This window comes from Apus apus, chromosome 16 (assembly GCF_020740795.1).
Source record: "Apus apus isolate bApuApu2 chromosome 16, bApuApu2.pri.cur, whole genome shotgun sequence".
In the NCBI taxonomy this organism is placed as follows: domain Eukaryota; kingdom Metazoa; phylum Chordata; class Aves; order Apodiformes; family Apodidae; genus Apus; species Apus apus.
This window is the reverse complement of record NC_067297.1, coordinates 12,223,402-12,250,038: the sequence shown is the minus strand read 5'-3', so window position 1 is coordinate 12,250,038 and position 26,637 is coordinate 12,223,402. Positions and strand designations below refer to the sequence as shown.

Below are 26,637 nucleotides of genomic sequence, written 5' to 3'. Positions count from 1 at the left end.
TCCTTATACCTGCCTGTGTGAACAGGAAATTTCATCTTCCTCTCACGACTGAAATGACTTAACTACATACATGTGAGAGATCCTCAGAAACACAGTTAGGATTAGCACAATAGCTGAAGAGATAAGGGGTATAGAGAAAACAAGCACATTTTAGGCACCTAGATAGCAAATAATCAGCAACAATTGAGTATTATTTTATTTCATTATTTTATATCTAAATAAGGGATATACAATAACTGATGTTTAAAATGCTTGAGGTAAATGCTTAATACCATTAGTATAAATAAGGGATAAAAAACAAATTCTAAGTGCACTCTTATTGTTTAGATCCACAGTCTTGGGTCTGGTTACTGCCCCTGACACAGTTATGAGACTGTGCCCAAGATGTAACTTTCATGACCCCTTCCACAGTTGGAAAATGAGAAGAACACTCAATATCATGGCTTAAAGTGCAGACAATAGTCAGAAAAGCAGCTGTGATAACAGCGCCATCAGCCCAGAACCTACCAGCCTGAGAAAGTTAAGGTTGTCCCACTGGCTTCCAATTTTGTATTTCTTAAAACAAAAACTCCCACAATTCTCTGGCACTTTGTAAAAGACACACAGAAAAAAGAGAAATTCAGCTACTTAGCCAAGACAGCAAGTAATTTTACAAAATAAGCTTAGAAAATATATTTTCTGGACTTCCATTTAAAATAACATTTTAACTTTTATATACACAATTTGCAGACAGAAGCATCCTTTTTACACCTGACCACCTAGTATGAATATTGAGTTGGGTTTTCTTCCTTTGCTGAGGCTTTTTAAGTGTCTTTTTTTTTCCCCCAAGACAGGACTGATATTCCAGTAAAGGATGGGAAAATGTTGCACCTACTACTATGTTTTTTGGAATGCTGCTTCATTAATGTCTTTACTAAGTGCACCATCAATGAACACCTGTGGGAATGCAGCCACAACTCTCACCATCAGCAGATTTAGGTTAGTAATAGACTATAACTGAGGCATTATATAATGGGAGAGCCAGAGAAAATCCAGTTTGGCCTCTGTTTGCCAGCAGGACTTGTGGAAACAGCAAGTGGAAAGTTGTTTTCTGCTTGTGAACCAAGAATGCTGCTGGGGAAAAAAAAAAAAAAAAAATCACAAAAAACAAAACAGCCCAGCAGGTTTTTTAATGGTTATTTTTCAGAATAGAAACACACCACGGGTGTCCTTACCAGCACTTTCCACTGAGGTGGTGCTGACAGGAGAAATCAGTCCTGTTGGCTTCAGGAGGCTGCTGCAGCAGCCACCACTCTGCCACCCCAACTCTGTACACACTTCCCACAGGTCATAAATATGTTAGGATAACTGGAGACAGAGGCTGGGTGGCACAGACCCTGTTCAGCCCAGGTTCAGTCAGTTAGAGCTCCAGTGTATTCACTCCTGTCTCATTGCAAACCCCCAGGTTTCCACGCCATTAGCTACAACACAGAAGTCAACTTTCTTTCTATTACACTTGAAACTTGTATCAGCTTCTGTTAAAAACGCAGCTTTTACCCATTAAAGCCCAAAGCTGCTCTGAAGAAGAACAGCATTCCACTTCTAGACACAGATAGAATTACTGGAAGCAACCCAGGACAACTGCTGCAATATTTCCTGGACAAATCTCTTATTGAAGAAACCAAATGGAAGTCTCTCCTTAAAGAGGAAATAAAAAAAAAAACCAAAAAACACAACACAGTAGCCTCACTGTCACAAATGTGTGTCTGAAAGTAAGCAGCAATATTAATTACAAATAGCCTACTTTCATAAATAAATTTGAGAAAAGTAGTCCTCCAGATACTTTGAAGCAAAAAAACGTGTAACAAGTTACTAAATATAACACTTCAGCAAGGAAAAGACTTTTTCTAAACAAGGAAGGCCAAGGCATAGCTAATTACTTGGGAATCCAACGCAGAGAAAGCACCTTTTGCTGCTTGTATCTGAGGATTTATTAAAAACTATATATATATATATTTTTATATATAAAAGTACAAAATAATTACTACTTTGGCTGGAAAAAAACACAGCAGTGATTCTGATTTTCAAGCTAAAAAATTATCCAGTGGTAATTTCCATCTAGTTCCTTCTTTTTTTAAAAAAAAAAGATCCCTAAATGGGAAGGAGGCAAATCTTATCTCTCCAGATAATATGTGCCAGCTTGTGAGAACTTTACAAGTTATTGCTTTTATTTTCTTCCAAAGAAGAACAGAGTAGAGTTTCATTCCTACTCATGTGGCTATGCCACATCGCAGTAAGACCAGTCCTGGGTGTTTAGTGAGTTATAAAATGTGTAACTGCTACAGGAAAAAGGTGCTGGAGAAATCAGTAAAGTAATTATTACTTGGCAGCAAAACATACTGGGGAAAGTGGTGGGAAAGCTTTCACTTCTACCATCTGTCAGGCTTTCTAGAGAGAACAGCACTAGCACTAAAACCAAGTGCTAATTGCTGCATATCCCAAGTAATTTGTATCATGCCATGCAATATGGATTGGACAAGCAGTATTTTCTAGTAAATGCCAACATCAAATAAAGAGAAGAAAAAAAAAAAAAAGCTTCTCTATCTATCCCTAACAAATACTCAAATTTACAATGTTTTTTTCCATGTATTTATACAGCCACCATTCAGCATCAAAAAGAAGCTATCTAGACAGTGCTCACAAGAGGAGGGATGCATGTGCACCCATTCCTTCACATGTCAGATAGCCAACATTTTATGAAAGGAACAATGTATTGTTTTTCTCTCTAAAGGGTTAGAACATTTATAATCTCTCTTTACACAGTAATCAACAGTTCGACCAGTTCATCCACAGGGCAGTCAACATAAGGCAGAGCAGAATAGTGGGGTTATTTTCTTTAAGCACGGATTTAGGCAAAATGGGTAACAGGAGAGGAGATAGTATCACCTCTGTGGTCCAGCTGATCCTGGAGCCGTGCAAATTCAGCAAGTTCATTCAGTTCTTGAAACTGCCTGTCTGTTTTATGGCTCACCAGTGACCTGTAGAAGTGAACTGCAAACACAATGAAAATCAGTCCAAAGGGAACCATAATAGAGGTTGATGCAATGGCTGCTGCCTGTCCTGATGTGATGGTGGAATTGTTGCTCTGGAGCGGATTATCAGCTTTCTTCTTCAAAGGAAGAAACTTCACCCAACACAGTAGCACCACCTCTGCAAGAAAGAGCAAAGTCCCAATGACAGTAGAAAACGCCCAGGCCAGCTCGATGTGCCGATGCATCCGCTCGTGAGGCGACTCCTTGACAGAGTTGAGATTATGCACGTTGCTCACAGCCTCTATGTTGGGAAGAATGCAGGTACTTATCATGAGTGCAAACAGGTGAACTGCAACAAGGACAGTTGTGCAGGCACTGAAGGCTATCAAGAGACCTTGAGGGTAGTCATGCTCTGCATCTAGCTGAACTTCTACCATAGCCACCTGAAAAGGAAAGCAGAGATGCAGTTACCGGGTATATCTCCTTTGACTACTAATTTTAGTTTAAATCATGTATCTGGAAGACCATTTGATCCAAGCATGGCAACAGTCTGCATGTAAATTTCACGTCAAACTGCGCCCTTTTCCTTAGCTTCAAATTTGGGTCTGAGCTATCCAGCAAAAGCCACTGCTTTCATACCTACTGTTCTGTTGTAGAGCAACCCATCAGTATGCACAAAAGCTATTAACAAACAGCAAAACCACCTGGCCACCTCCAGCTCACCCCAACAAAACTGCTGAACTTTGGGATCAACACACTTGGATTCTTAAAGTGAAACAAATCAGCTCTTTTGAGTCCCACTGATACAGGTTTAGCCCACTACCACATGACATTAATGGTTTGGACAGTCCTTGGCCTAGAGCTACATTTCAAACACCTCAATTCTCATCAAGCTAATATGAAGAAAATTCCATGAAGTGTGGGTAATACGGATGCAGGGAAATATAGAAACTAGGATCCAAAGGCAGATGCAAAAACAATAAAAACATTCAAACCTCACTATTTTGTGAGAGCTGAGCCAAGCAACACCTGGGCTGGGATTCCATCTTCTCATGCTCCCAGAACCAGCAGGTTCCAGGACACCAGAACTCTTCACCACTAGCACACCAAGTAGATTAAGCCAACCAAGGGTTTTGCTCAGACATGTTTCAACAGGCATTCAAGGCTATCTGCCAATATTTTAATTCCTTTATTGAAAGCTTTTATCATCATAAGCCAAACCAGCCAGCCAACTAGCAAACAGTTTCCAAGTGTTACAAGTAACTCAACAAGAAATTATATTAATTCATATAAAATTCTTGCTCAAGAGATTTAAAAATACCATTTCTCAGCTGTGGGAAACTTCCCATTTGAGAGGATAAACATTTGGTTGTTGGGTCTCTCTTCTGCAAGATTGCTTGTTAAGTCCCAATGTACTCGTGGGATGTTGGCCTTCCTGTGTTTTTCACAGAGCAATTGCAATCCTGCATTACCAAGGATTCATTTTCATATTCAAAGTGTTTTGTTGTAAATTTTCTGGTGTATGTCCAAACTCAAAACCATCCCAGCATAGCAAGACATTTTAATGCTTTATCCTGGTATTTATCATGTTACCATAACCATGACACTGAAGAGCTTCACAAGATGAAGACTTTATTTTCTGTTAAGAATTGACATATTTAATTTGCCAAATATTGAAGACATTTTAAATTTTCATTAATCAATGTCTCTAGGTAATAATATCAAGCATATGATTTTGAACGTCAGTCAGACTCCAGCTGTCCTGGACCTACTGTTCTCTTCCCATTTCAACAGAGCATTAAGCAGCATCACAGACCTGCTTTGAACAGGAAGCTTGTCAGGTAGGCAGGCCTCAAATCATCTCTCAGAAGAGCTTTCTGAAATCCAGCAAGACTGTATCTGCTACTTAAGATGTGTCACAATTCACCCCATGAGCAGGAAGGGTGTAGCTTCCTTCAGCTCAATTCATACTGTGCAATTAGTGTCATTCCAAGTGTACTCTTTCTGTAAGAATAATTGTGGGCAGCATCACTTGAAAGGTAGCCTAAGTGCTAGTCTTCTAACATGTGCAAAACAAGCTGGCAGCCAAGGAGCCATACACACTGCCAATTATTCCCAGTAGTTTTCATGCCAGCACAGCCCTGATGCTAAACACCAAGGGAGCCTGCTGTTAGGAATGACACTTGGGAGTTTTTTGTCATACTTGGCTATCCTGCCAACAAGCAACATGACCTCCTCTCCATGGCTGGAACCAAAGGTAAAAGCACTAGCTGCTGGGCCAGGAGAGATCCTACACCAAAGTGGGTAACAGAAATACTAAGAGACAGACAATATTCACCTGCTTTGACAGAAAGCATCTCAAGTAACTTGCTTGGGAGGCTACAGAGGCTGGGAAAACACTTCTATTGACACTGAAAGGATCACAGCTTATGGACTCAGCCGTGCGAAGGATGAGTGTAAGAGACTCCCGCTTCAAACATTCAGGGTGTACTGACAGACATGTTAGCTGCAGCTCCACAACACAACAACAACTCTTTGCAGATCACAAGTTCTCCAGAAACCAGTGACAAGATATGACAGAAGCTAGAGGGTATGTGCATAAGAAACAAAAGACACGAGTTTTCCATGGGTTCACAGAGGGGACAGAAAAAAAAATACACCGAAGCCAAGCAGCTGTACAGACATCTGTAAGCAAAGAGAAAATGCACCAAGTTGCAGTGGTAACTGACACTGGTGTTAGAAACATCCTAAAAGCAGGAGTGAGGGATCTCCTTCCCAGATACTCAGACCTCACTTCAAATGGAGGCTTTTGGGTAGGCTGTAGGATGCAGAATGCCTGAAGGATTCCAAAGTCAAGTAAAGTTGATGGAAAGTCTCCAGGGGGCAGAGCAAAGCCTTCTTGTGCTCATGCCTGGCACAGTAACTCCAGCTAGATGAAAAATCAGTTCATGTTTTTTTGTCTCCTCAAACTGTCAAGGAAGTTAATCTGGGAGCCCTTTCACTATAAACTAGCAGAAAAGCAGCCAACTCTTTTCAATTGCAAGTTTCTGTCCTTTACTTCCTGGGCCAAGCTTGTGCCAGGCACCCAAAACAAAACCCTTCAGTTGTCATTATGAGGCCCCATGCCTGTTTTCAAACAGTGCAGCAAAGCATCAGAAGCTCTCTCCTTTGCTTGTGCTGCAGTTTCAAACTGCACAGATCACAGCTGCTCTTGTAAGGTAAAACTTGTAACCACAGGGCTCTGGTGAGCTCATCTGGCATCATCCAAACCCATGCAGAGCCTGAACTCACAGGGACACAATGACGATCCAAGCAGGAGGATATTTTACAGTGTCCTTCATTAGGTTTCTACGCTGATTCAGAATACAAGCCCCTCAGGGCAGGACTGTCACTGCTGTCTGCACAGGATCCAGTACAACATGTTTCAGCACCTTCTCCTTCACAGTTTTCAAAGCTGCTTTGAACACTTCCTGGCTGATTTCCACTGTGCAGCTTGCACACTGCAAGCACCCTGCCTTGCTGCATACTCAGAGTAACGTAGGTTGGAAGACACCTCAAGAGGTCATCTGGTCTAATCCTGGGCTCAAAAAAGAGCTAACTTTAACTTCACATCATCCTGCAGATACGACTGACAGATTTACTACAGCCCTTGACAAAGCTGTACATCTGAAACGCAGCTTCTTGACAAAACTAAAGGACTCTGGTGATGTTAGAATGCAGGGCTGGAGTTCTCACAAGCCTGAAGAAGGTGGGCGTTCAGGTACTTTCAAAGGTAACAGAATTTGAACACACAACCACATTAAAGCTTCCAACAGACCTGGAGTTCAGGCATGGCAGCCTCACTACTACCACACTGCAAAAAATTTAACAATTTGCCCTCAAGAAGAATCTGCATTTTAATTTTATTTAAAGTTTATGTCCTGAAATAAGTTAATTTTACTTCCTTATAGTGCTTCCATGTTTTATTAGACCAGCGGGGCTTATATCAAGCTCCTGCTTTACAATAAACGTTCAAATCCTGCATGCTCTGAAGGTTTTATCCATACATGAGCACTTACAAAGTGCCTCTGACAAATACTGCCTCCACTGCTTTGCAAGTGAGCTCTGATACAGTAATAAACCAATTTTCACCACCAATAACAACCAATATAAGGAACCAGTCACATACATAGCTGCAAATGAAGCTCATATTGCTACTGAAATGCAGGATAACTAACTCTCCTGGTTTGTCACTTGTTCATTTTTACCACAGCAGCAGGACAGAAATTAATTACTTGCTTCAAATTTCAGCATTATCCCCCAGTTTTATAAGCTACAAGGCAGTATGTTGGTTTTACCTAGATTCATTTTAATTCAAAGCATAATGCAAACTTCAGATTCAATTTCTGTTTTAAGATGAGGGTTTCTGAAAAAAGTAGTATCCTGGGAAAACAAAACATTACAATGATCAGAAAGAAAATAGAAGGAAAACAAAAGGAAGAACTGTAGTAAGAGCTACCCATGTAGCAGGTCCAACTGACACTCAAGACTTTCCAACACAGGAAAAAAGTTAACTGCTCATTGTTATCACATGTAATTAGCAACAGCAGTGAACACAGTATCCCAGAGCCTTCTGACTCAATCACAGGCTTACATCTTTTTCAGAATCAGTAGCCACTGTGGAAAAGAAAAGGAAATAAAATGCTTAATCTCAAATAAATCTGCATTATCAATGAGCTATTTATAATGACTTCCTCTCCTCTTGCCCGCAAAGATGACTTGGAACTGTGGTTGGCAGGGCTATAATGTGGGCTGGAGTCTGCGGTGACCACCATGCTGCCTCTCATGGAATCAAATCCAGGTGTTTACACAGGGCTGTGAGTCACGACAGAGTCCAGCGTGCCAAGGACAGACAGCTTTGAGCAGCCAGAGCCACCAATTCTAACTCCTTGCTGCTGAACAGAGCTCTGAAGAACAGACGGGGCCACTTCTCCACAAGACGCCTGATTTCAGCTAAATATGCTCTGTAAGCAGGGGGCTGCAGTCAACAACTGCTGACAGATGGGATGGCTGTAGATCTGTCTCCTGAACCCCACAAGATGCTTTCTGACCAGCCTAAAGCTCCATCTGAAGTGCTCTCCTGTCCTTTGCATCTGACAGATTCAGACAAGAATCACAGAGTAAGAAACCAATCTCATTAAAAGTCATTAAGTTTAAATATAGGTCCATAATTTAAATATAGACCTTTCCTGGTCAGGCACTGGAACAGGCTGCCCAAGGAAGTGGTGGAGTCACCATCCCTGCAGTTGTTCAGAAGACATGTGGACGCAGCACTTCAGAACATGGTGTAGTTGGCATAATGGTTGACAGTTGGACTTGATGATCTCAGAGGCCTCTTCCAACCTTAACAAGTCTACGATTCCATGAAAATGACCCACGTAATGGAACACTTTGAGAAATGCTGTCTCTCAGTACAATCACACTTACTACATCTGCCGCTCAGGCAGTGAGCTGCCCCACAGACTGTAACAAGCAAAACACCACTGGAAAGGACAACGCCAGCCTGAAACATCAGCCTTAGTCTGATCACAAGGTTAGTTCACATCACAAGGATATTTCAACAAGTTCCATCTTCCACCCCATTGCTTCTCCATGTTGGAACCACAGGGGAAAGTGGAGCAAATGAGACAGGTGTTACAGCACCACTGGAAACCAGCACTCCTCTGCTGCTCCTCAGCTCCCGAGTCGATCCGTCTTGGTTTCTTGACAAAGTACTAACTTCCAGAGACAGAGGCGCAGCGCCAGGCTCCCAGTGTCTGCACCATTCATTAAGAGTTATAAACAACCCACAGAAAAGACTCTGTATGAGTCAGAATCAGCCACCGGAAATTTAAAAAGTCAAAATAATGATCTTATTACTGGTTTTGTACAGAAGAAAATGTAAGCATCGTTCATCCTTTTGTCTAGAATCCTGACTCTGTGGATTATATGTTGCAGAACAGCAAAACACGTGAATATTTCCTAAAGCTAACACCAGAATATGAGCTTTAATCTTATTTTGCTAGTGAACATAAAAAGGCAATACCCATATAATAGGAGTGGATGCATCTTGAGAAGGAAATGTCTCTACACAGTGTTATAAATCTATTCAATAACCACAAGGATAGATTAGGCAGCTCATCAGGAGAAGAAACAGCAGCTCAGTATCTCCTCTGCATCCTCCAAACTACAGCAGCCACAAGCAGCCAATGGCAAGACCCCAGGTACTCCACACTGCCTGCCCTGCTCATCCGTAACCTTGAGACTGGGGTGCTCTAAGAAGAACAAAATGTTGCTTTCATGACTGAAATAGAAGAAACCTTTTATATGGAGGAAGACTGTTTGGAGCACAGTGCTAACCTGCAAGTGCAACAGCGACATAAAAGGTGAGTGGCGGCAGAAGCCGCGACATTGAACTTGTAATGCTTTCCTGCAGCTTAGAAAATGCAGCTGTTCCATGTTATTCTACCAGTTAGGCAGTTAAACACAGCTAGAACTTCTACAGAGAGACCATTTCAGTATTTAGAACAGCAGAGTAACCTCTACTACACAAGGACTGTGCTGCCTCCAGTACCTGTACAGCACTGTGGGCAGCAGGGCCTAGCCCCTACCTAGTGTTACTGCAACACTGAGTATTATTATGGAAATCACATTCATAAATATTCAGTGCAATCAGTCACAAAATATAACTGAAGCTGTCTTCAGAAGCCTGGATTGGCCATATTTCAAAGGCAAGAGTTGACAGTTATTTGATAATACTCAATATTTGAAGCATATATATTACTCTCTGGACAAGAGTCTAGCTGGCTTGAGCCATCTCAGGTATTTCAGTGAAAACTGTGCTGTCTGGTAAGGAACATTCTCCAAATCCTAAATATAACAAGGTCAACCATAGTGGGAGTATAACTAAGATCCCTAGTTCTGGCTGAGGTATTTTCATAAAGCTGTTAATTTGGTGGAGGGAAGAAATGTCTGAGTTGTGCAGTTTGATGACTGTTGGAAACAATTTCCCTGTGGCATCTGTGACTCGAGGATCCTGATGTCAGACTGCTGCATGATGCATCCCTGAAGACAAAATGATGCTTACAAGTCAGCTTAATTGTTCAAACGAAAATAACCTACCAGCAGCCCATCTACACTGGAGTTCTTGAAACTGCTCATGTAGGTACAGATGAGCTAGTGCCTGTAATATTGGATACCATCTGGAAACATGTCCAGCACTGAGATAAACTGGATTAAGAAATAAACACAGACATGGAGGAAAAAAAATATAATACATCCATATCTGGGATATAACACAGAAGTGAGAAATACTTGATGTCTACACTAGCACATAGAAATAATCTTCTGTTCTTTCATGGAATACACATACCCTACAATCTACCATTTCTTTACTTCTGACAATCTGGGGGATTTATAGTACTTGCTGGCCCCATAAATTGGAAAAAGGTATGAATGCAAGATTATAAACTTCACAGATTTCCTCTTAGATGTACGACACATCCATGGAAACACCTGCAGAATGTTTTACTGGTGGAAGCTTAGCCTGAACTTCAGCTTGCAACCACCAGCCCCTGCCACTGCTTCTGAAGTGAACACACAGTGGCCAAGTGCGATGTGCAGCTCTAAAACGAATCTATTTGTAAAACAGGTTTTTCACCAGCCTTGTCTGTGGAAGTGTAACACTCCTGAGTTTGAAATCTGGCTGAGCATTTCATACTCTACACATCACTGACCCAGGCAATCTTGACTCTGGCATGGATCATTTAACTGGGGTACAGGGAATAAACTTCGCAAAGTGGCTGCAGTTATACACAAAATTAGTCTAAAATAAAGGAACAGTGTAGCCTGGATACACTTAACTCATGCTAGAAGATACAAGTACTGCAAATTAAAGAGTAAGAATCAATGGTGCTGGCATGAAAACGAGTACATTCCACTCCAGACAATTCCCATCGATTGGCTGGGTGGTCCTGCATGTGTTATTTAGTCTCTTTCTTCCTAGTGTGGATAAGGAAAACAGAAGAACAATGAGGCTTTACTGCTGCTATAAGCTTTAGATCAGAGACGAGATTGTACTTCAGCAGCATTTTGTTCAAACACCAGGTGCCAAGGAATCTGCTGGATTTAGTAAACAATGCATAGGCGTGACAGCAGAAAGAAGGCCCTGCTTTTAAGGCAGAGCTTGTGAAGGACAACTTTAAAAGATAAGCAAAGTTTTTCAAAAGAACTCTAAAAATACTTGACAATTCAGTCAGCTTTTCTGAAAACGGATGAGGAAACCTCAGCTACAGGACTGTATGTCAGAGCAAAACCATGTTCATTTCCAGTGTGACGTTGTTAAAGGAAGAAAAAAAGTGGATTTTTTTGGAGGGGCAACTTCCAGAAAATTAAAATAAAATGAATGTTCACATGCAACATTCCTGGCAACTAGGGATTTTGCTAATTGGAACAGAGTGCCTTTTCCCCCCTGAATTTTCCTGAACGACATTAATTCAAAATCAGCAGCTTTCAGCTGCAGGACAGTGAACTAGAAGTCTTCTAGAGAAGCAAGAAAAAAAACAGAAGAAACCTCACTTCATATATCTGTGGAATTTTGAGAATCCAAATTACTGAAGAGATGAAGAATGACTTTTGATTAATAGTATTTTTAATGGATGCAACCTCCCTTAGATGAAAAATTTTAAAACCAAACAAACCACAGCTTTTTTCCACATGTTCTCTTTCTCTCAATGTAAAAGAGCTCAAGAAACCACCCTGAGAAAACTGCTCTGACACAAGAGAACGGGCGTGCAATAAGAAAAGCTCAGCAGCAGCAGCGGAGTCTGAGCTCCCAGCCCGATGCGTGTTACCCAAGGAGAACCAACTCAAATATGCCGCTGCACCAACACAGCCGCCTGTCAGTCAAACAAGCAGCACTTCCTCACCACCCCTGAAGAGTTGTAGTCTGTTTTTAGCCATTGAGAGAGGACAGTGACATTTATTTGACCGTCAGACGGCTGCTAGAGACCGGCTGCTGTGTTTTCAAACAGCATCCTCTCGTTGGAACAGTGGCTCTGAAGGGGATTGTTTCTAACGGCTGAAAATACTCATCTGGTTAAAAAGCGAGGCAAAAACCAAAACGAAACAAAACAGAGCTGAACAATTCAGTATTTACAGCTACGAAGCGTGTTTCACAGAGATTAATAACGGGGTTGAGAGCAGAGTTAACAGTATGTTAGAGGACTGCACATAGGATGAGGCTTGTAAATCACCAACCTACATACAGCTTTCATCTTCGATCATCAGGATTACTGCACCACGTTTCTATATCAAACCCGAAAGCAAAAACATACTAACAAAAAAAGACTTATAAAACTGCACAAAACCCCAAACTAAGCAATATCCGAGCTTTCTTTAAAAATCCCCACCATTAGAAACATCGCAACTGCAAATGATAACGAGTCGGAGGGACACCGTTAACTTTAACGGGTTATGTCTCCCGATTTCTCTCAGAACGGCTCCAGCGCACACCTGCCCTCGCATCCGTCTGCGCAGGGCGGGCGGCTGCGGCCTGGGAGGAGCCGGGGGGCTAAACCCCGCACCCCCGGGGTCCGGGGGGCTTTCTGTGCGCAGCCCGCCTTGCTCTTCGCACCAGGGCGCGAAGCGAAGCGAAACACCGCAAAAAAAACCCCCACAAACCACGCGAACCTCCGCATTTACAAGCACCGCGCACTGCTCTTCGTATGACAGCGAGCAGGAGGAGCGTCCCGCCAAGGGGGATTTTTTGGCATGCCAAGCATCCTCCGCGGGGGGGGGGAAACCCAAAAAACGAGCAAAAGCGCGAGGTACCGGAGAGATGTGTGAAGATAAAAGCCGTGAGGCAGCTTTTGGCTTTGTGGCGTGACAGAACTCCACAGAAAGCAGCTACCGACTGGACGCCACCGGGACACGCCGGGGCACCCACCGGCCCCCGAGCCCCCCGGGAAGCGGCCCCGGAGCCCGCCCCGCCGCGCCACGCGCCGCCCGAGGGGGCTGCGCGCGCCCCTGCCGCCCGCCCCCCGCCCCGCTGCAGCCTGAGGGGAGACAGCGAGAGCCCCGGGAGGAGAAAAGGGGAAGCGGCGGCACAGCTCCCCGCAGCCGCCCGAGAGGCCGCAAGGCTGCCTGTCAGGGTTCCCTGCCCGCCGGACGAGGCCGGCCGCTCACCATGGCGAAGCCGGAGAGCAGCGCGGAGGTGCGGCTGGAGGCTTTCAGCTTTGCTCGGCTCAGGTAGAGCTTCCGCCAGGACAGCGCCTGCATCGAGTGCTCGTTCAGGCTCATGGGCGGCGGGCTGAGGAACGGAGCGGAGTGGAGCGGGAGGTACAGGGCGGCGGCGGCGGCTCCTTCCGGCGGCAGAGCGAGGGCACCAGCTGCGCTAACACCCCATGGCGCCCGGCAGCCGCTCCTGCCGGTGCTGGGGCCGCGCCTGCCGCCGAGCCGCTGCGAGCCTGCGCGCCGCCGCCCGCCGGGCACCGCACCGCCCTGCTGCCGCCTCATTGGGCGGCCCGGCCCGGCTCGGCCCGGCCCCCAGCCCCGCTCCACCGCCCCGGTCGCTTCCCGGCAGCCCTCGAGGGAGCCGGAGGGTGGCCGTCGTGCCCCGAAGGCCGCTTCCCGCCGCTGTGGGGAGGGAGAGGCTCGGCCTCCTCGCTGCCGCCCGCCGGGAGCGGGGCCTGTCCCTCAGGGCGTTGCGGTCCCGCCCTTCCCCTCGGCGGGTCTGTGGAGGGCGAATCCCGCAGGAAGGCCCGGCTGGAGGCCGGGGCGCGGCCTCCGGGTGGCTGCGGCAGCGGGGCGGGTGAGCAGCCTCAGGTTGGAGCGTATTTGACGGGAATCGGCGGTTTTTCAGTCAGTTTTATACAGCCCTGCCCGGCGGTGGGTGCCCCTCCGCTCAGGGCAGAAAAGGAAGGGGTGTCCCCTTGCTCCGTCCCCACTGCCTTCCCTCAAAAAAAACCAACCACAAAGCCATTTATCGGCTGCTTCTCTCAATAGCCTCCCTTCTTTAAATGCTTAAACATTACATCTGTTTTATGGATCTAAACCAGTCTGCGCACCCACCCTCGCTTCCAGTTAAAATTGGTAACACCTAATCGTTCGTCACCGTTTTCACAACTTTGCATGCCCGGAGCTCCTGATAAACTTGTTTTTAATCAGTAAACAGTCAATAAAGCAGATTGAACAGAGCACTTCAACAGATAGTTATGACAGTGTTGTAAGATTGTTTTATTACTGCGTTCATGCAAACCGTTTAAACATTTTTTTCTGTGTTTTACAGAGGGGAAAAATGAGGCATATAACAGAACTCCATAGGAAATACAAGGCACAGTTATGAAGATGATTTCTGAAAAGGTGAGCCCTAATACAGTGCTTATGCCATGTCAGGCTTTTGAGTTTGGAGAAATATGGTATGTGTAAGTAATGTCTAGTAAGAAAATTAGGATATTAACAGGAGAAATACTAGACAAGGATACTTGTTACTATTTACAGGCACATGGATGCTCACAGATGAATCACTGCAATGCTAGTTGCATTAGAGATCAAAAGCATTGGGGATTTGTTACTGCGTTTACATTTTCCACCTTATTTACAAGTAGGAAAAATGCAGCACATTGTCTTTAATGTATCTGCTTTGTTCTTCACACCCTTCTCTGATTTGCAAAGTCGTTAATTTACATATGCACAGTAAAGGTGATGACAATCTACACCAACATAGGTCACTTAGTGCTTTTCATTTACATGGCATTCTTTGGATTCCTTACCTTGTAGATTTGATCTTATCCTCTTCTCAGGAAATAAACAGTCATCTTCTTGTCACAAACAAATTTTGGTTAGATTTTTATCTACAGGGGTATTCAAACACCTCTGTAGAAGTATTGAGTTTGACATACAGTCTTTCCACAAAAGCCTTTGCTGTTGTATAGATTACTCCATGGAGTATTTGCCTCCAGATTTTATTTTATTGGTGTCAGTATTACTGTATAGGATCCATTTGAGTGAAAGTCCAGCATAAGTTAGCATCACAACATACCACTCTTTGTTCAATGTGCTTTGATTCTTAAAAAAAACCAAACCGTTGAAGACCTCATCACCACAATCAGCATTATCTGGCTCCCACCGATGCCTTAGGCTAAGTCTGATCACCACATTGCAAAGCAATGAGTAACAACCACGCTGTGATTTCATTACCACATTTTACTTGGGAGAAATGGCAACAGTCAAAAAACAGCTATGTAAAATTTCCTCCACCTCTTGAGCAAATATTAAAGTCTTCATCATCTACTTTCTGTAGAATCATACATTTAACATTTTTTTTGCATTGCTGTTTATAAGTTATGAAAACTGTTTATGTAGGTGTACGTAACCAAGATTGATTGTTCAATATTTCTTCTCCTTTCTATGCAAAATTATGGTTGAACTGAACATCATGGATGGGTACCACTGCACAAATAATGCCCAGCTCTTGACCTGATCCCTAAAATCAGATTTATCTACAAAAAAAAACCAAAACCCAACAACTTTCAAGAGACATACAGCTGAGAAGGCTTTTCTAAATAATGGTATTAAAATGAACTCACTGTTTCTCTGTCTTTCTGTCCATCACTCCTATTCCTGTTTAGCAGAAAGGGTTCTGAAAAAAACAACAGTATTGGACCCGGATGTATTGTTAAATTCATATTTAATTCAAGGAAACAGTATGGAAAAGGACCTGTTGAATCAGTAAATAAATCTCATCTCATCCCATCCACTTTACCAAACCAAAACTGTGCAATTTTAAGCTTCCAAATCCCAAGGTTGTAGCTTTAAAATAATCATTTCCTTTCCTATTAGAAATTATAAATTGGCTTGTTAAATAGGAAAACATACATTAGGGATCAAGCCTTCTTTTCAACAAAACCAGGACTGTAACAGTGCACCCCTTTATGTTCCATTTTACAGCTCCATTCTGAGGTACAAACTGAAAAGGATAATTTATTTTATTTCCAACTCTAATTACTCATTATTACACAGCTCTATACTGCCACTCTTCAGATAGCTGAAACAAAAAGTCGTGCGTAATTAACTCTTAGAAATGCTTCAGGGAGTTCTAAAATCATGGTGGAGTTCAAAGCTGTGGTTTGATGTTACCTCTGATCAGTGCAATTGCAGAAGGCCACCAAAAGGGTGTAGTCCTGCACTCTTCCTTCATCTCACCCCACTCTCCTCTCCATCCTGTAGATGACACCCATCAAATGGCTACAGAGCTTCAGTGAACTGACCTAGTGAAAACATGAATTTTATTTTCCTTAATGGGTCAGTTTTCTGCTGGATCAGGTCACTGAACTAACTTACCCTGTGGCTGCATGAAGACTAAACCTGGAAAAGAAAGGGACCTGGAAGAGAAAGGGACCTGGCAGGAGAAATGAGGGACATACATGGAAGAGAAAGGGAACTGGCTCTTTCAGCAGCAGGCTGTTATTACCTCTAATTAGAAGTAATGTCAACCCATTCTCTAGATCATTTATGCATGAACACAATCGGAGCAGGTGGCAGAAGTCCAAGTTTCCAGAAAGCCCTGAGAAATCTGTACACTGTCACAAGGATACTCATAATAATAATTTTTTTCCTTCTAAAAATGTACTTCTGTAATTTCTGTAGGAGGACTGAGTAAGAAGAGGTTTGCTGAGCACTGTATGATTAATGTGATACAGTACATGTGAGCATGCAGAGGTGCTACCCTTTGCATAGCAGCTCCTCTTAAAACATATTTTCAGCTTCCCATGCAAATCATCATGTTCATTTGTTCCTGTTATTGTACCAAAAGCAAATCAGGTTACCACAAAATGGAAATTGTGGTAGATTTGCCATAAACCAAACACATTAGAAGTAGCAGTTGCTGAAGGCAAATAAAGGTTTGTCAGCAGTTCCAAGCAGTGAGGAGTGTAAGGCAAGCATCTCTACAGATATCATCTAAAGTAGAGCTTAAAGTTGAGTTGGTGGAACTTCTGCAGAGGAAGTATTTTGATCTGTCATGCATAAAAACCCTATAATTTTTAACTTCCTTCAGAAAACAATGAAATAGTTAATTTTCTAGTCTTCCAGCTTAACCCAAGGTAATGTATAGAACGTTAGGTCTTACAGAAGACAAAGTATTTTAAAAGATGTTTTAAGATTATTTCAGTCCATTCTGTCCAATTGGAAATTCATTTCAGACTGCCCCTTTCTCAGTAATCACCACTCCCTTTTCCCATTACTGATACCTGAAGTGGTTTTCCTCATATTTTTCACTGAGGAAAACCAACCTTGTGGCATCTCTGGGCTGTCCTGCACCAGGCGCTGCCTGACAGGGCCCAGCTCCAGGCACTGCTGGAAGCCTGCTCCATGACCTGCTTGGAGGGTAAACAAGCCCTAACATCATCTGCCAGCACTGAACCTGAAGCACAGAGGTTTAATGTTGCATCTAAATGTTCTTATCCTACCTAATGCAGATGGGGATATTCTCATCATCCACATCCCACCACTCTCCCTTTATTTCAGTTAAGTGTGAGACACATTTGTTGTTACTAATACATAGACTATAATATTATTGCAATGCTACAATGAATTGTAGTTAAATAGGAATAATTTCTGTCTTAAAACAAGGTTGAAAGTGTGTCTTCTATTTTTGGAGATCTATAGATTAAAATGTGATGTTTCTGAAACATACTTAAATTCTGTACTTCAATAATGTGCTCTGGTGTTTCCAGGTGTATGTGATTAATACAGTTCTTGGTGGGTTTGCTTGATACACCAAGAGTCTCAGATTGTTAAAGTCAAGTACAAAAACCCCAAAGATTTAGAAAAATGAGTATATTTTCTTTTATGTCTCTGTTCTGTCTTTTTTGGTGGACTTCTGTGGAAAGGATGGATTATGTGTTTTTTGTCAGATGATTCTCTAGTAACATCCATTATCTTGTACTGTGGCCTCAATCCTACAGATGTACACATGCATTTAATTTTAAGACTGAGTAATCTTGGCTGAAAGGTCAACGTATCCATACATCTTCTCATGATTGTGGACTAATAATGCACTTGCTGTAACAGACATCTGGAATCCACACTTCAATATATAACTTATAGAGTGCTTCTATATGATAATACAGTTCAATCATCTGCAAGCAGGGAGATGTTAAGAAAAAGATGACATGATTTTTCAAGAGTCTGCAGTTACTGGCAGATGCTGAAGGACAAGCTCACTGCCTTAAAATCCCAAGTTAGAATTATCTCCTCCCCAGTCTTTATCCACATCATAGTTTATTAAAATATGGATCTTTTCTGATTAGGTGACTGGTGGGGCCCAAAAACTTATATTTTAATGTGCTTGATCTTTTGCATAGTATTTCATGTTTCATATAGTACCTGCAATGTGACTGGTTAGGTATACAAAGGGTAACTGGATGCTGTATGAATGTTTCTGCTGGTACAGACAGTCAGGAATAGTTTCAGTCTCAGTTCAACTGGTCTGAGAAGTAAAGCCATAGAAAGAGTTTGAAATTTGCTTCTGACATTTGTACTGGGTTAGATCAGAGCACTTCTCATTTTTGCTGGCCCAGGAGAGACAACCATGAACAAGCACTGTGTTGAAGGTGGAAACATTTGTTCTCAATGTCCATCTCAAAAAATTGCAAAAAGCAAACCAAAGGAGCACTGTCAGAGCCACCAGACCCAGACCCTGGGTTGAGATACTCTTTGATGTTCCCTTTCTCAGGGGGCTGTGGCAGGGAGGTAAAGGATGTCACTGCAGAGGCGCCACGCATGGGAACTTGGAGGCTGTTCAAAACCTGCACTGACCCTGCTGTGGCAATTAAGAGGAGATGGGAACTGGTGTTCTGGAAGTGAGACCCTCGCACAGTCTCAGGAACCCACAGTGTCACCAAAGGATTTTTTTCCTCTTTTTAAAAGATTTTTTTGTATCAGCAGCTCCTTTTTACCTACTTTTTCATGCGATTTCGCAGTCACTTAGGTTGGAAAAGACCTTCAAGATCGAGTCCAACCATTAACTCCCTACCCTCCCAAGTCCAGCACATCCCCAAGCGCCGCATCTAGACGGCTTTTAAACACACCCAGAGATGATGTTTCTAACTACCTGCTGCACACGTGTACTGCAAAGGCAATTTTGCTTTATTTAACACCGAATAATACATTATAGATACTAGAACCTGTTCTCACAAGGAAATTTCGGTGCAGATCCTGGAGCATTTTACGGCCCGTTCGCCTTTGGCGGGGCTGCCGCGCGGAACTGCTGGCGGCGCGGGGGATAAAGGAACACCCGAAGCCAAGGGCAGGGAGACTGGAGCGCTTAACACAGTCACTAACCGCAGGTCCACGTGCTTTAATATTATTTTCCAGTGTTCGCCACGTTCGTTGTCGTGCCCCCCCCCCCCGCCCCCCGCCTCTTTCGGGGAACCCTCCAAAAGCGCGCCGCGTTTTAACTGCGAAACTGGGCAGCCCGGCGCTGAGCCCCCATCCCCGGGTTTAAGCAGAGCCGCTCAACTTTCAGGGCTCGGTGGCTGCTGGCACCCACGCAGGGGTCCGTGTCCCCGTGTCCCCGCCCCGCTCAGCGCCTGCGTGACCCGGCCCCGCCGCGCACTCGTGACCCGGCCCCGCCGCGGCGGTCGGGACCGCGCCGCTGCCCCCGGACCAGCCCCCCCCCCCCCAACCGCTCCGGCCACCCCCTCTTTTCGCCCCTCAACATCCCCCCCCCCCCGCCCCCGGGCCCCGCCACTGTTTACGTTCCGGGCACTGCGACGCCTGCGCCCCCGCTCAGTGACTGAAAATGGTTCCTTAGGACTTTGCAAAACGCATCGTCGCCGCCGCCCCCCTTCCCTCCCCCCTCCCTCTTCCACCCCCACCCCACCCCCCCCAAAAAAAAAAAAAAAAGAAAAAAAAGAAAAAAAAAAGTGCTGGTGCAAAATTGCAAAACTTTACAGAGACCTGGATGGCTTTTGTTTTTCCTCCTCCCCATTTGGGCCAAAAATGCAGGACAGGAACTGTTGACAATTAAGTGATGAAACTCTCAAAAAAAATGGAGGCAGAGAAAGACTCTGGAAGAAGATTGGTGTGTAGCTGGCTTCTGCCTATTTCCTATTTGTGCCTTTTAATTGATTTTGCTTAATTCTTTGCGAAGGGAGAAATGCATGCAAGACGTAGGCAGCGGAGCGGCTTAGTTTGCAAGAGAGGAGCTTAGAGACTGGGGAAGGGGGTGGAATTTAACCGAGGGGAAGGAGAGGGTGGGACGATAATATATATATTTTTTTATTATTTATTTTTTTTTATTTCTTCCTGTGGGTGCGGGTTTGTGCTGATCCACCGCGCGTGTGGCTGCCGGGGCGGGTTTGCGGGGAGAGAACTACCGGGAGAGGGGCAGAGCCGGCGGAGGCAGCTGGTGCACCGGGGACCCCCCCCTACCCCCGGGGTCCCCCCGACCCCTCCATCGGGGGGAACCTACCTTTGTGCGCGGCCGGTTGTCCCCGCCTGTCCCCCGCCGCAGCTTCCCCAGGGGAGCGGCCCCGGCCTCCCCCAGGCCTGGTCCCCCCCGTCCCCCCTCCCTGGGTTTAACTCGTTGCTGCTCCTCTCCGCGGACCCCCCTCGCTCTCGGCGCTGTACAAGCGCGCAGGCTCCCGCGGCGGCGGAGCGGGGAGGGGGAGGTTTGGGGGGGTTGGGGGCTGCGCATCCATCGCCGCGTTACATAAAGCGATCTGTTTTTTAAACCGCGGCTTCCGGTGTGACTATGGAAACACTCGGATTATGTAAATACCGAAACCTGGATGCCTGTGCATCAGATTATTCACAGACACATCCCCCTTCCCCCCTTCCCTTGGGAATTATCTTGTATTCACGTGTAGTAATAATAACAATAAAAATGATCCGGTTGCTAACGAGCATTGGCCGCCGTTCACGGTTTTTTACGGGATTGCAACACACATCGGTGCTGTAGCTTGGGAATTTTTGGCGAGTTACGCCAGTCTCCTGCTCGCCTTTAAGCGCCAGCCTCGGCACCGCAGCCCAAGTTTTAGTTTTCCTGCAGCCAAACACCTGTTATTCCCGTCTAGTTCCGTGTCGCGGGATGGAAAAGGTTGTGCATGCAGCTGTGTTGTAGCTTCCTTGGGGTCAGGTTTTGTTCACTTTGTGTCTTGCCATCTTAGTTGTTTTCCCTCAGAATCTGTTTATCAAATCGTCCTGTACGATCCATGTACTTTCCTCCACCCACCGACCCCGATTATTTTTCTTATTATTTTTTTTCCGGACAATGTGGGTTTTTGTTTTGTTTGTTTTCTAGCGCTCTATTGGCAGAAGGCGGTACGATGAGAACGAGGACCTTTCGGACGTGGAGGAAATTGTCAGCATCAGGAGTTTCAATTTGGAAGAGAAATTAAAGAGTAAAATGTATCACGGGGATTTCGTGCATGCCATGGACGGGAAAGGTAACCGACCGGGGGGGCCCGGCCCGGCTCCGCTGCCGGAGCCTCCACGTGTAGCTCCGCGCTCGGTTCGTATTTCGCGCCCGCGTCCCCCTGCCCGGGGATCCGGTGACGAGCAGAAGGGGGAGCCCGGAGGAGGGGGACTGCCCGGCTCCCTGCAGCCCGGCACCTCCGCGGGGGGCTGCCCTGTTCCCCCCACTCCAGGTGCTGGAGGGCGGGTTTTACCCCCGACACGGTGCTCGGGAGGCGGCGTGGGGAGAAATGGCAGCGCCTGGCGCTCCCCCCACCTCCAACGTGCTCCGCTGCCCTGACCCCGGCGCACCAGCGGGATGGTCAGGAATTAGGTCCTGGCAAAGGAGAGGCAAAAAAGCCCAGCCCCCACTTAGCCGGAGGTGATTCCTGCTCTCCCTCCGCTCCCTATTGAACCCAGGACCCCGTTTTGCAAAGGGATGCAATTGATGAGCCTCTTCGGTAGGGTCGGAGACTTGAAAGTCAATAAATTCTTTGTGTTTCTATCATATATTAAATTACAGCGCTCCCCTCCCCGAAGTTCCTCGGTTTGCTTAGGTGACTTGAATTACGGAGCAGTAAGCAAAGCCAGACAGCCCAGCTCTGCAGCAGGGTTGCCTGGCAGGAAGGGAAATGGGAGAGGTTTGCCCGGGAATCAAACGGGCCAGGCCGGGGGGAGGTTGCAAGTCACCTTTATTTACTGGAGCATTGTTGGAAGGGATCCTGAATCCCAGATGGCTGTCACCAAAACCCGGCCTCACTGAGGACTCCCTGTCTAAGCCGGCTTTCTCAGGAAGGAGTAGTTTTGGCTATAATCCTCCTGAAATGGCTATAACTATGGAGCCACTAATCTAGTTTAGAAAATTTCCTTTTCTCCCTTAGGCTTAGTTTTGCATGAGCATTTTAAGCTCCTTTTAGAAAAGTTAATGTGGTGGAGAAATTAAATACCTATCTTACTTAGGAAGGTATTTGTTTAGGAGATAAGCTCAACCCTGGCCCCTCTTCCTCCAAACAAGACACAAACACCTATTTTTTAGCTGGAAAATGTTAATTAATTTTCCAGAAAATGATTGCATTCTGCCCTCATATTCCAAATACTCCAGTGGTTGCCATTGCTACATGCTAAGGATAATACAATTCACAGCTTCCGTAGCTCAGGGGCTCAAAAATCTTTGGGTTGTTTTCTCCTTTCTAGGGAACTTGAAAATAAATGAGTGTCTTTTGTTATTTTGTTGTGGTCTGTGTCTGCTTTGTTCGACCCCACAAGGGATTTAAATGCTTTGTTGGGGCATTAGGAAGAAAGGGCCCTTCTTACTTGCTCCGGTTTTATTTTTACTATTGGTTTATTTTTTCTTTAAGTCCAAGAGTTGAATTGAATCTAGGCAAAACAATAACAGTGGTTAGTAAGAATAAAAAAAGGCCAGTCTATATGAACACATGGAATTGGTTGTGTTATATATTTATTTATTTTTCTTTCCTATTGCCTTGTTTTTAATGATAACTCTTCTTTGATTTTTTTTTTATTTTTTTGCTAGAAATGTGGTTTGAAGGTTTTCCTCAAGGTGCTGCAAGGCAATGGTGTCATTCTGCCTTGTGTGCAGTTTGTCATAGCTCCTTGTTCTATAGTTTCCTAGGCTCTATATCTGCCTCTGCTTCTCCCACCAACATTATTCTTGGTGTTTGTTGACTTTCTGTCTTGGATGAGAGTGTCCTGAAAAAAAAACACCTGTGGCTTATTTATTTGCTTACCTAAAGCCAGAACAGTTTTAATGTGAATGCCTATGAGAAATGAAGATTCTAGTACAGAAATATTTATTTGGTAACCTTCACTAATTGGAATATTCATTCCACTTATTTTGAGACTAGTAGGAGTAAAGTTGCTGTAATTTTAGTGTTTTTATAAGTGGGTAATTACTGTGCTCTGATTGGGTAACTTTAAGTAGGGATATTATATCCCTACTTGTCATAATTGCTAACTGAATACAGCAAGGAAATAGTGATGAAAACAGAGGGCAATGCATCTGCAGGCATGGGAGCTTAGCCTCCCGTTCCCCTGTTTCTTTCAGTATGGGTTTTTATAGCAGAGACACATCAATGATAGAAGCTGGAGTCTGAGTTTCTCGTGCTCTTCCAGGAAGGGTGTAACTTGCTGGCTGAATCTTGCAGGAGTTAAACTGTTCGTGTGTACCTCAATGAAACACAGTGCAGAGTGTGTTTGGCAGCATGTAGTGTGTTCGGTAGTGCTGAGGAGTCCAACGGTGTTTCCAGTTTAAGGTAGCATATGGATGTTATATAAAAGTAATTTTTTTCCTGTAAGGAAGGGGGAATAGCAGAACCATAGAAACATTCTGTGGCCACTGCAGGAATTCCTCTTCTCTCTGTGGTAGAAGGCTCCAAATGGAGTGTGGGGTTTTGTAGGCACAGCTCACCCAAAATGCTGCCTTCTAACTTTCTCTCTAATCTCCAAATCACTGCTATTGTGTCAGGCCTTTGCATAAAGAAATCCCCAGGAAAGGCCAGTTCTGTGTAATCCCTAGAGTGAAGCAATGAGGTGATAATGGTCAGTGTTAACATAACAAAATTATGTTTAATTTTCAAGTTGCTTGTGTGTTATGCTGTGACTCCCACACAAAAGCTATTCCTTTTCAACCATAAGTGCCAGGAGCTGTATAAGATTTCTGTCTTATCAGCTCCTGCAGTTACATTTCTGATTAATAAAAGCAAACAAAAAAAGTACTCTGCTGAAAGTAACAGTCACCCTCTCATAAAAATAAAATTATGCTTTCAGAGAACCAGGACTTTCTGCTATACTCAGATAATGCTCACAAAAAACCATGCTTTTCTTCTAAGTAGATATATATAGCTTAAAATATATTAACTTAAAAATGCAGTTTAAACTACACATTCGCCCCAAAAGTACTAGGCTGATTTGCAGTGATTGAGTTAGGATTATTTTCTAACTGTTAATTTGGTATTTCATTACAGCCTGGGTGTTTCAACCCAGACCTTAATTGACAAACTCTGACTGGATTCTATTTTATGTGCATCAGTGAACAGGAAAAATAGAGAGCAGCTGGGAGAGCATTGTCTGTCATTTGGTTTCCGGTTTGGACCTAAAATATGCACTCTCTTTATATTTTTCTTTAAGTGATAGTGGTGTTCTTTGGTGAGAAAAGGGAAATGGGGAGTGTTTTGAGAAAATGCCATGTGAGTTGCTAATGCCATTGTAATTGATGTTGGATTTTTTTTTTTATTCATTATTCAAACAGATTTTACTTTTGAGTATGTGCAAAGAGAAGCTCTCAGAGTTCCCCTTATCTTCAGAAATAAGGATGGACTGGGAATTAAGTAAGTTACAACCAAATCTTGATGATTAATAAATGCTTTTATAAAATAACCATTATGCTTTCCACTTGTGATGTTTCTTTTGATGATCTCAAAATGTATTGCAATTAGGAAGACTGTCAGCACCCTTGAGAAGAGGAATGATTATTTTCCGCTTATAAACAAGCAGATAATGAGGTCTATAAAAGTTAAGTGCAGACAGCATGGTGCTACACAATCAAAAGTAAGTCAGTGATGAAAATTAGGAATAAAATTCAAAGGTTCTGGCTTCTAATTCATGCTGTAATGACTGAACAACCTGCCTTCAATGTTTGACTTCTCAATTGTTTTCTGGGTACAGGTGGAATGTCTAATGATGCCTGTCATTTTTTATTATAATTGTATCTCTACAGAATGTTACAACTTTGTAAATATTTAATAATGTCTAGTTAAAATACAGTATTATTAGAGTCTTTCTGAGGTTGCATTTTGTTAATATCCAGTCATAAAGGAATATGATATTTTAATAAGAGAATCCTGCCAGTTTCTTTGTATAAGTGACAGTGTCTAAGGGAGAAATACTAAAATTATATACTCTATTAGCCACATAATCCATAGTTCAGATAAATGTTCTATGATATTTTTTAAAATTATGTTCTTTTACTGTAAGAGTGAAAAATAGCTGCTGTGATGCCTCTCAAGACATAATGAAATAGTTTTTTATATATTGAACTCTGAACAAGAAGTGCTTAGTAGGTACTTGGTAGTAGTTACAGCAATTTTTTTTTAATTGTATCATTATGTTGCATTGGGATATTTTTTCTTTGGTTATTAAGCCCAGTTATTTCCCTATGTAGTCCTGGATGCACAGTCTAGTTTCTTGTTAAAAAGAATAATGCAATATTTTTATTTGTTTGTGCAAAGCCTTTCCTAGATTGTACCCTAGTTTTCTGATGAAGACATGCATGTATTCTGCAATGCCTTAGAAGTGTGATAGAAAACATAACTATTAAGTGAGAAAGGTTGGCCACTTCTTACTGTTCTTCAACAGTTCTATGCTCCTATTTGGTGTTGAAGAAAAATAACATAATTTTTCTCTTGTATTATTTGAGAGAAGGTGTGGTCAGGTTATCCTTAAAGTTCCTTAAAGATCCCCCCAGCAGAGGGGATACAGAAGCATCTGTTGTGATATTCCTGAAGAATACAACCCTTTGTATAACATTCATATGAAAACCTGAGAAGCAAAGTCTTCCATGTTCATAGCTTCATTATGCTTCACCTGCAGAAGCCACATCATTCATCTTAGCTTATATATTGACTGTCATGTCATCTTTTGCAACATTTTCATGTTTATCTTCTCAACTGAGTTTCCTTAAGGTAAAGTGCCACTTGTCCTACATTCCCTGGTAACAGTGTTGGTCAGCCTAGTTCCTAGAGAGCCAATGACATCTCCATTGAGTGGTTGCCCAAATGTACATTTAGGCTGTATCTGTATGTGAAACCATCACCTGAAGCTGAATAATTTTTGCTTCAGCAGGAGATTTATTATTTAAAGGAAACTCCTGCTCCTTCAAGGGTTGTGCTCTGCTCTACTCACCCAGCTTACCATCCCAGCTCCTTGATTCCTCTCAGCCTCCAAATAGAGGAGCTTTCACTCCCAGGGTGTTTTTTTTCTGCTGCGTTAGTTAGAGCTTCTGTTCTTCTGACCCTCCTTCTGGCTTCTCTGCTCAACTTGACAGTGAGATTCCTTTTGTTGAAGGTTGTGGCTACTTTTTTGTTCAATTGCTTTTTTCAAGAGATGCTTCTCTTGGAGGAGTCATCTGAAG

General features: G+C 43.6%; 2 protein-coding genes across 3 annotated transcripts in view; one reads left to right on the top strand and one right to left on the bottom strand.

Moving 5' to 3' along the window:
- Positions 1-764: 764 nt before the first annotated feature.
- On the bottom strand, positions 765-13,493 carry ORAI1 (ORAI calcium release-activated calcium modulator 1). The gene is made up of 2 exons (XM_051634437.1): positions 13,215-13,493; positions 765-3,454 (listed from the first exon to the last, which is right to left on the bottom strand). The coding sequence occupies exons 1-2, from the start codon at positions 13,326-13,328 to the stop codon at positions 2,888-2,890; spliced, it is 681 nt and encodes a 226-aa protein (XP_051490397.1). The 5' UTR covers positions 13,329-13,493; the 3' UTR covers positions 765-2,887.
- Positions 13,494-20,064: 6,571 nt separating this feature from the next.
- KDM2B (lysine demethylase 2B) overlaps positions 20,065-26,637 on the top strand; it is a 110,938-nt gene continuing 104,365 nt past the window's right edge. For both annotated transcript variants that reach the window (XM_051634419.1, XM_051634418.1), the window contains exons 1-3: positions 20,065-20,115; positions 21,337-21,481; positions 24,757-24,835. In XM_051634419.1, the coding sequence (XP_051490379.1) occupies positions 20,065-20,115; positions 21,337-21,481; positions 24,757-24,835 (275 nt within the window). The remainder of the gene's footprint in view (positions 20,116-21,336; positions 21,482-24,756; positions 24,836-26,637) is intronic.